This window comes from Sinocyclocheilus anshuiensis, unplaced genomic scaffold (assembly GCF_001515605.1).
Source record: "Sinocyclocheilus anshuiensis isolate Anshui unplaced genomic scaffold, SAMN03320099.WGS_v1.1 scaffold47, whole genome shotgun sequence".
NCBI classification, from domain to species: domain Eukaryota; kingdom Metazoa; phylum Chordata; class Actinopteri; order Cypriniformes; family Cyprinidae; genus Sinocyclocheilus; species Sinocyclocheilus anshuiensis.
The window spans coordinates 364,643-375,348 of NW_015551047.1; the positions used below are offsets into that span (position 1 = coordinate 364,643).

Genomic DNA, 10,706 nt, shown 5'->3' on the forward strand with positions numbered 1-10,706 from the left:
GAGTTATTGCACTTTCACATAAGCACAATTAAGCTCACATGGTTTGCTCACAGATAGTTGCAGCAAACAACGCAAATGTGTGAAAGAAAACAGACTAGCTGTATTACACTTTTATTTGAGCAGAATATTTCAATAGAAATCGCTAGACTTACATGTTTGCCGGTGTTTTCAGCTCCTCAGCACTTTTTCTGTGATGTAGAGAGAGCTCATGTGCGTGGTTGCCAAAATGGGAAGATTAAGTAAACCACTGGGCAGAAAATGTATCGATTTATGATAAAAGCTCTGATTACGTGATTTAATCTCAAAATTTGGCAACCTTAAACATTAATTTTGTTACCAATGCAAGATACCGCAAATGTCAAATATATAAATAACCAGCGGGCAGATATCATGGAAGATTACGCTTCATACATCAAGAGAAGCAGAAATCGTGATCACAATTAAAATACAATTCATGGTGCAGCCCAAGTCAATAGTGTAGCAATGCATTAAGCACTGCTCACATGGTAGTCACTTTTAAACCAATCAGCTTTCTGTTTGTCAGTGAGGCGAATTTGTGAGACCAACTTGAACATGAGTGGAATCGTTTCTTATTGAAATAACTGGATTTTGCCCACAAACTTTCACTGAGCAGTGATAAATATGATTTTACCTTAAAACAATCACAGAATGCATTGCAACAAGTTTAGTAAAACTATGTTTATCCAAGATGGCAAAGGAAATGTTCAATTTGAATAAAGCATTGCATGTATCTCTCATAGTAAGGCCAATTCCATAACTCATTCAGTGAAAATTTCCATTTAAAGGTGCAGTGTGTAATATTTGGGAGGATCTATTGACAGTTTTTATTACCCTATAAGCAATTTCTACAATATCCACGGGTTCCCTTACATGGAAGTCTCTATTTTGCACCACCATGTTTCTATAGTAGCCCTAAACAGACAAACTGCTCTACAGAGCGCATTTTGTCACTATGATGTACTTGCGAATAAAACACTGACACAACGATGAACAAGTAACAATAATATTCACAATAACATATTGGTTTACTGAATAATTAACTGAAAAATAATATAATTCCTTAATTTACCTTTGTAAAGAACACTACTGAAAAGTCCTACATAAGATGCTATATCAATTAAAATAGCTCCATTTAATAAAATAATGATCATTTCACACAGTGTGTCTGTGTATGTTGGAAGTACTATCTAGAGTTTTAAGTCATTAGCTTAGCAACATGCTAAAGCTGTCTCATCAAGTCATAAACAGCACTTAAGTACTGAAAAGTATAATTTAAGTTGTTAAATCAATAACATAATCTAATATAATATTGATTGTTTCACCCAATATTTGTGTGTTGGAAGTTTTTGTAATAGAGTTTAAATCATTAGCATAGCAACATGCTAACGTCAGACTTAGCAAGAGTTGAATTTGTTTCTTGAGGAACAGCAACCATTTGTTTGTGATCCAGCAAAGTTAGAATAGAGCTGAACTTTATGAACAGTGACCCTATTCCCCCAATAGATTTGAATACAGCGGTCAAGAGGAAACACCTTCCAGCAGCACAGTTATATGACAATCTTTAGTGACTAATTGCTAACTGTCAGTTTGAACGAATCTTTATACATAAGTAGTGTTTAATCGCTTGAGGTGACTGACTCGCTGTACTGGTGCTGTTGCTAGTTCCTGCTCGCTGTATCAGTTGAATAGCTGTGAATAGCACTTCCATTGGTTGTCGCTGCATTACATCACTGCTCATTAGCATAAAATTGAACTTTGTCACATCACCCGCAGTGATTTTCACTCATGTCACTGGAAATCACCAACTCTCACTCGAAGTGTGAAGAAGGATGACAAGTATAGACAAAGAGATATAGAGACAGGTCAGAGTCTTCTGCGTTTCTGAGTGTAAATGGAAAAAGGAAAAACGTATTTTCTGCCAAAGTGCAGAAGAACAGCATATCGAGGGGCTCACGCCAAAGAGATGCAAGTGAACGACAGCAAGGAGAAGGATGGTCAAAAGTGAAAACCGTGGGATCTATTTTCAGTTCAGAGAAGAGTTCATGTGGTGTCAGAGAGAGAGTGTGGGTGGACGAAGGGAAAGTGAGATCTGGAGGAACAATCTGGAGAAGACTGAAATGCCTTTGGATAGTCCATGCATAAAAACTCTTATCTGTGTGTGTTTGCTTCCCTTGCAGTCCTGGCTGTCTCAGACAGAATGCATCTGCTCACAACAGAAGCCATTTTGACTGGTAAGTATCCAGGCTCTTGACTCTGGCATGAGAAATGAAGATGGTGGCCGAGGGCCAGAAACACAGACATAAGGCCATTTTAATAGAGAAGATCTGAAGAAAATCAGTGCAATAATTTGTAATGTTTGTGAATCTCCTCTTTTTAAGATGTTTATCGGGTTTGTAAAACTCTCTTTTTGATATTTCATATTAAGCGTTACCTTGTGAAAAATAAGTGCACTTAAATTGTATTGAATGTGTTTTAAAACCGTACTTGCAGATAATACAATATTTATTAAATAAAAGGCCAATCAAGTGTAGGCTATGCAAAGATTGTCCTCTTTCAAAAGTGCATTTAGTCAAAAATTAATGTCAAATTGTAAGTTTTACTTTAAATTACATTTTAAATCTTTGTTTTAACCATCTTTTTTCATGCTTTAAAGAAGTACACTTATTTAGATAATGTTCTAACATACTAAAGCACATTGATTTTAACTGTAGTGTGTTATTCAATATGAACTTTTTAAACAAACTAATGTACAACTTCTTTATCACTGATATGTAATTACTGATGAATGCAACCAGCAATTACAATATACTAGTGTATTACAATAACAATGCAATTGCAATGTAATTACAATGTATTTAAATGCATGAAATACAAGTTTCGATAGAAATTACATTAAAGTATATTATTTACCATAAATGTTTGTCAGTACATTTAGTAGTACACTTTAACCATATTTAATTCAAAAATGTTCTTAAGTGTTACTTTAGTGGGCCAAAAACACTGTAAGGTTCAGCTATTAATAAAAAAAATGCAATTAATAGTGGGCTGGGTAGCCCCGCCCTCAACTAAATCTGATTGGTCCAGAATCCCACTCTTTATACAGTAATTAAACAATATATTAGACATCCAACATGCTCTAACTGGGTATGATTCAATTGAATTTTTGCTGGAAATGTATGGTGTTGTTTACAGTTACGCTGTTTTGTCTCATGCCAACAGTAGAATTGATTTATTGACTTTAGGACACTGCACCAGGAGTCTCTGTGACATGTTTAACAAGGCGGTTCGGTTTTCCCAATTTATTAGACATCAAAAATTCTGGCGGTAGTCTGCAAGCGTTTAATGGTGTGTGTCTGACACGATGCCGCTGTGCTCATTACTTTAATGCAGAATACACACCACACAGCTTTGATTTCTTCATTCGTAACAAAAATGTTGGTTTGAATCTGTTTATTGCTCAGCCATTGTAAATGGATTGGATTCTGGAATCGGTGTGTTTGTTTGACGTGTGAAGAAAACAAAAAGTGTTCAATTATGAGCACTCTTCTTGATCTGAGCGTCTCTAATTTGTAATTTTCTTTTCATTCTTTATCTCATTTCGTCATAATAATGGCTTCCTGTCATCAGGTCCCTCATTATTTGGGTGAACAGGCCTCTGCCACTCTGGGCTCTTCAGGTAAGAACAAATAAATCCTCTCTGTCATTCAGTAATACACGCTCACATACACAGGGGTTTCTTCTACAGGCACTTTTGGGATTTTAAAAAGGTATTTTAAAAACACCTTTCAGACTCTTGCTGCTTTATTTAATATTAAAGCAATGGATGCACATACATCACAGAACAATTTTGTCATCATTGGCATCTTTGGTTCCACAAAGAACCTTTAACATTCATGGAACCTTCCCATTCCACAAAAGGTTCTTTATAGTGGAAAAAATTTAAATAAAGAAATCCACATTTCTGTTGATTTTTAATTCTTTCTTTCTTTCCTTTTTTTTTTGCACTTTGGTTTATTTATTTTGCTCATCGTGTCTCATATTATGTCTTAATCTCAAGCTCATTGTCATGTCCTAGATAACCAAGTGCACTATTATTGTTGTTATTGTTATTATTATTTTTATGGTTACACAATAAAATATGTCCCATTAGTTCAAATTGCTTAGTGGATGAACTATCATTAACTAACAATGTGTTACGGGGCGAACGAGACGTGAGACGTGCGGATCCAAGTGCAAGGCTTTATTTACAAAGGCGTGGTCAGAAACAGGCATGGGTCAGACGATGGCAAACTGGTATGTAGAAGATAAGGCAAGAGCAGTCAAGACAAGCAAGGGTCAGTCGACGGCGAACGTAATCCAACAGGGCGAGACTAGAGGGATAATCCAGGTACAAGGCAAAGGTCCAGGCAGGAGCAAACAGTATCTGAACAGGGCAAGACGAAAGGGGTAATCCGAGATACACAGGCAATGAATCAGGAACCAGGAAAACAGGCAAGGCAAGACTATGACTAGACTATGAAACTAGAGCAGGCTCCGTAAAGTAGCTATCAGCTATCACAGTGATAAACGCTAAACAATACTCGGCGTTGAATGGTGGTGTGAGACTGATTTATATAGTGTGTGTTATTGGTAGCAGCTGTGTGTGATTGGTTTCAGGTGAGCTTGTGATTAGTGCAATGGAGCATGGGAAATGTAGTCCGGGATGACATGCAACAGTTTGTGTAATGTGAGAGTCAATGTAACGGAAGGGTGACCTCTGGTGGCGATCGAACGGAAGTCCATGGACAGGATTCGTGACACAATGAGCAACATATTTGTTGTTAATTATTCATTTTTATTAACGTTAATTAATTCATAATTTAATTAAATAATAATAACAGAATAATTAAATAATTTTATTTAATTCATTGATGTTAGCTCAGTTCCATTAAATAATGTTAACACATACAACTTTAATAATTGTATAAAGTTATAAATGATAATGAACATTTTAATAATGTATTAGTAAATGTTGAAACGAACATGAATAATTAATAAATGCATTAAAATATTTTTCATTTTTAGTTCATGATATAACTAATGCAGTTAACTAATGTTAACAAATGAAATCATATTGTAGTGTTATGTACTATTCAAGTGTTACTACTCATTCTTTCTTTCTTTATGATTAAAATTTTGTTCATAATTGTTGGTCACATTTGGACTGAGGTCACATTTTAGATTTTAAGATTGAAATTTAAAAGGGTCATGATTGGGTAAAAAATAAAATCTGTAAATAAAAGTAACAGAAATAAATGATGAAACATTTTCAAGACATTTTCCAGGACAATTTTTGTGACCTTCATGTAACAAAAACCTGTTAGCTTTATTAAAAATCAACCCATGGTACATAAAAGTGTCTTTGTTTGAAAGACACACACAGACACATTTGCCATTGTTGTGTTTCCCTTGGTTTGGCCATTTATTCTCAGACAGTGTGAAACACGCTGCCCCTGCTGTTTCTTCCTACACAACCTCTGCTTCTCTCTCATCTCTGTCCCTTTTTGTCTCTGTTTGTCTATTTTCGCCTCTCTCCAGGTGCTTGTTGCATTCATCAGTTTTTCAGAGACCATGTTGTTGGTGTACCTCAGCTATAAGGTGAGTCAAACAACACATCTGCCCATGGTTTTATCACTAGTACACTATGAGACCCTCTTGGCTTCAAAGAGGTCTGTAATACCTGTAGAGAGCTATCTGTATCTGTTAGCATTTCTGTTCATTACAATGCTAGCTACAAGCCCATTTTAGCTTTTAAGAGCCCTGCCTGACTTTCATTTAGTCAGAAAACACGTCTGCTTTTGAATGAACATCAGAGAAGAAACAGGCTTTGTTAGTTACAACTTCTACCAGCAGGAGCTAACTAACGCTAACCAGTCATTTGTCACCAAATCCATTCCTTTTTGTCATGCAGTGACAGTAGTGGAAATGAAATCCCTACATTTTAGCATACTTTAACAAAGATTAGTTATTAAGGAAATAAAAAAAGTCTACTTTAAAAGAATATACTTAAGTATACACTGAAATTAAAATATATTACAGTATAAGTTTATATAACTTATATAAGTTGATTTGGCTGAACTTTAGAGTGCTTTTTTGACCCATTTAATATTTTAATATGTAATTTCATAATTACTTCTGTTGTCTCTGGAATATGGTTAAAAATACTGATGAATGTACTACCAAGCATTTTTGCTAAACTAAAATGTACTTTATTTCTATTACAAACTTGAATGTCATGTATTTAAATATATTTGTAATTAGTTGCAATTTAATACCCTTAAATATATTTTTTACTTTAAATATAATACTGAATAGAACAGAATTAAAATATTTATATGATTATATTATTATAAATTAGCTCAGGTGAAAAACAAGTGCACTTCCACGATGTACGTAAAGTGCTCTGTTTCCATGCACTATTTTGTACTTAATGTAGCGAATCAGCTCATGGGGAAATATGAATAATTAATCATAACTAGTTATAATTAATTATAAATATTTAGATCCGCTGTAGATATTTAGCTGACCTCTCAGGAGCAGTCTGTGGGATGGGTGGCTGGAGTCACTGATGATCCTCCGGACTTTCCTTATACACCGCCTGGTGTAGATGTTCTGGAGGGAGGGAAGCTCACCTCCAACAATGTGGCGGGCAGTTGGCGCGACCCTTTGCAGAGCTTTGCGGTTGCCCGCAGTGCTGTTTCCAAACCAGGCAGTGATGCAGCCAGTCAGGATGCTCTCCACAGTGCAGGTGTAGAATGTTCTGAGGATGCTGGGGCTCATGCCAAACTTCCTCAGCCTTCTCAGGAAGAAAAGGCGTTGATGTGCCTTCTTCAGCACTGCATTAGTGTGTGTAGACCATGTGAGATCCTCACTGATGTGAACGCCGAGGAACTTAAAGCTGTTTACCCGCTCCACAGGTGTTTTTGATTGGTCCAGACGCTACATTAATATATTATTTAGCTCTTCTTAAGATAATCTTAAGAACATCTAAGAGTACTCAAATGTGCTATCTTACTAAATAATAATTTTTTGTATCTTAAGTACTAAATTAGTGCATGAAAATAGAGCACTTTAAATACATAATGGAAGTATACTTTTCTTTCTCCTGGGGTAATAATTATTGTAATAATAGTTACAATTTTTAACTTAAAAAAGATGAACTTAAGTGTGTTAATAAACACTCTAAGTACACTTAAGTGGCCTTTTTATTTCATTAACATTATATTATCTGCAAGTACAGTTTATAAAATGTATACTTTTAAGACTTGAAGTACACTACAAGGTCACATTTAATACAAAAGCACACAAGATTTAAAACATTTTTATAATAAAATGGCTAATTAAATTGTTGTTTATTTCATTGCTAGCATTTTACATCTTTAATATAAACAATCAAAATAATACCTTGACACTTTTCAGAATCACAGCACTATTAGAAATTACACTCAATAACATTCTGTTCTGAGTGATATTTATCTTGTATGTTGTAATACCAACCGATAATGAGACAACCATGATATTTATATTGCTTAGTCCAAAGAAAAATAAAACAACTAGCTCACCACACAAAAGACTGAACCAATGTGTGAGCATGAATGCTGTTTTAGCACTCATTTATTAACATTTGCTTTTCGGGAAATCAATTCAGATTACGTTACCTCATGTAATAAATATTCATGAGAAGAGCTGATATGTTTAATATCATGTTCTGTCGACTTTTTAGATTGTTCCTTCACCCTGATTATAATAGATCTGCAGTCCTCAAAGTGTATTTGAGAAGATCAAACGAAATGAGATGGAGAAAAGGTGTAGAAACCTGCTGGACTATCCATCTAAAACATCAGACAACCATCAGAAGCTGGTTCCATATGGTTCTGAGATGTTCAAAGCTGGTCATTAGCTGGTTCAGACTGGTTCATCATCTTTGTTTTAGCTGGCAAAGGCTGGTCTTAGACCATCTTAGATGAGCAACAAGCAAGCTACAAAAACAAGCTTAACCACCATAAGCTGTTTTGACCTGTTTTGTTTCCAACAGTGATAGAGAGCGACTGATAGAGGAAGAGTTTGCCAGTGACAATCAATCTGTTTTGAAGGGACTAGGTGGGTAGAGAAAACACGAGGCATGTTTGTCCTGCAGACGCCGATAGTGAAGGGATCTCTTAGAGTCTTGATCCCCATGCGAGGAGCACAACCTGCATCAGCACATCTCTCGTGCTCTTTGTTCTGCATTGATTTCTTGCCAAACCATCTAGGCCTCTTCACCCACGCAGGGCCCACATGGGTGAGACCTAAACATACATCCAGCTTGGAATGTGGCAGACGTTTAACACCTTAATTCAGCCACAGGCTCAACTGCAACCGATAAATGAAACATATTTCCGAGGGGAGCGAGGAGAGTGACCCTGCTTTTTATCAATGGATCAAACCCAATCAAAGCAGCATTTTATCCTTTAATCCAAGAGGTCACACAGAAAACAGTGTTTCTTGTCCCTGACAAGAGTGTTCTTGTTTCCAGGGGAACGTTTGGGAGCAAGTGTTGCGCATTCCGTTCGTTCTGGAGATGATCAGCGCCGTTCCTTTCGTGATCACTGTGAGTACAACAAGCCAATGGGATTTTCACTGCATGGACCACTCCACCTCCAGAACATCACATCACATATCACACATCACACATTACACATCACATCACATATCACATCACATCATATCATATCATCACATCACATCACATCACATCACATCACATCACATATCACATCATATCACATAACATCACATATCATATCACATACCATCACATATCACATCACATCATATCACTTAACATCACATATCATATCACATCATATCACATAACATCACATATCACATCACATAACATCACATATCACATCACATATCACATCATATCACATCACATCACATCATATCACATAACATCACATATATCACATATCACATCATATCACATAACATCACATATCACATCACATATCACACATCACATCACATATCACATCACATATCACATATCACATCATATCACATAACATCATATCATCACATCATATCACATAACATCACATATCATATCACATATCACATCACATTATGTCATCACATCACATCATATCACATAACATCACATATCATATCACATCACATATCACATTATGTCATCACATCACATCATATCACATATCATATCACATATCACATCACATTATGTCATCACATCACATCATATCACATAACATCACATATCATATCACATCACATCATATCACATCACATATCATATCACATAACATCACATATCACATAACATCATATCATCACATCATATCACATAACATCACATATCATATCACATCACATCATATCACATAACATCACATATCATATCATATCACATCACATCATATCACATAACATCACATATATCACATCACATCATATCACATAACATCACATATCACAGATCACACATCACATATCACACATCACATATCACATCATATCACATCACATCATGTCATCACATCATATCACATAACATCACATATCATATCATATCACATATAATCACATATCACATCATATCACATAACATCACATATCACATCACATCATATCACATAACATCACATATTACATCACATCACATATCACATCACATCATATCACATAACATCACATATCACATCATATCACAACATCACACATCACATATCACATCACATCATATCATATCATCAGATCACATCACATCACATTTCACATCATATCACATAACATCACATATCACATCACATATCACATCATATCACATCACATCATGTCACATAACATCACATATATCACATATCACATCATATCACATAACATCACATATCAAATCACATATCACACATCACATATCACATCACATATCGCATATCACATCATATGACATAACATCATATCATCACATCATATCACATCACATCATATCACATAACATAACATCACATATCATATCACATCACATCACATCATATCACATAACATCACATATCATATCACATCAATCACATAACATCACATATCATATCACATAACATCACATATCACATCATGTCATCACGTCACATCATATCACATAACATCACATATCATATCACATCACATCATGTCACATAACATCACATATCATATCAATCACATCATATCACATAACATCACATATATCACATCATATCACATAACATCACATATCATATCACATAACATCACATATCACATCACATCATGTCACATCACATAACACATCACATCACATATCACATCATATCACATAACATCACATATCACAGATCACACATCACATATCACACATCACATCACATATCACATCATATCACATCACATCATGTCATCACATCATATCACATAACATCACATATCACATCATATCATATCATATCATATCACATATAATCACATATCACATCATATCACATAACATCACATATCACATCACATCATATCACATAACATCACATATTACATCACATCATATCACATCACATATCACATCGCATCATATCACATAACATCACATATCACATCATATCACATAACATCACATATCACATCACATATCA

The 10,706-nt window shown here is 35.1% G+C and overlaps 1 protein-coding gene across 1 annotated transcript in view; it reads left to right on the plus strand.

Moving 5' to 3' along the window:
- The window catches only part of kcnt2b (potassium sodium-activated channel subfamily T member 2b), a 93,740-nt gene that overhangs the window by 45,655 nt on the left and 37,379 nt on the right, over nt 1-10,706 (plus strand). The window contains exons 4-7 of the mRNA XM_016451593.1: nt 2,199-2,252; nt 3,649-3,697; nt 5,599-5,658; nt 8,576-8,650. Of these exons, the coding sequence (XP_016307079.1) occupies nt 2,199-2,252; nt 3,649-3,697; nt 5,599-5,658; nt 8,576-8,650 (238 nt within the window). The remainder of the gene's footprint in view (nt 1-2,198; nt 2,253-3,648; nt 3,698-5,598; nt 5,659-8,575; nt 8,651-10,706) is intronic.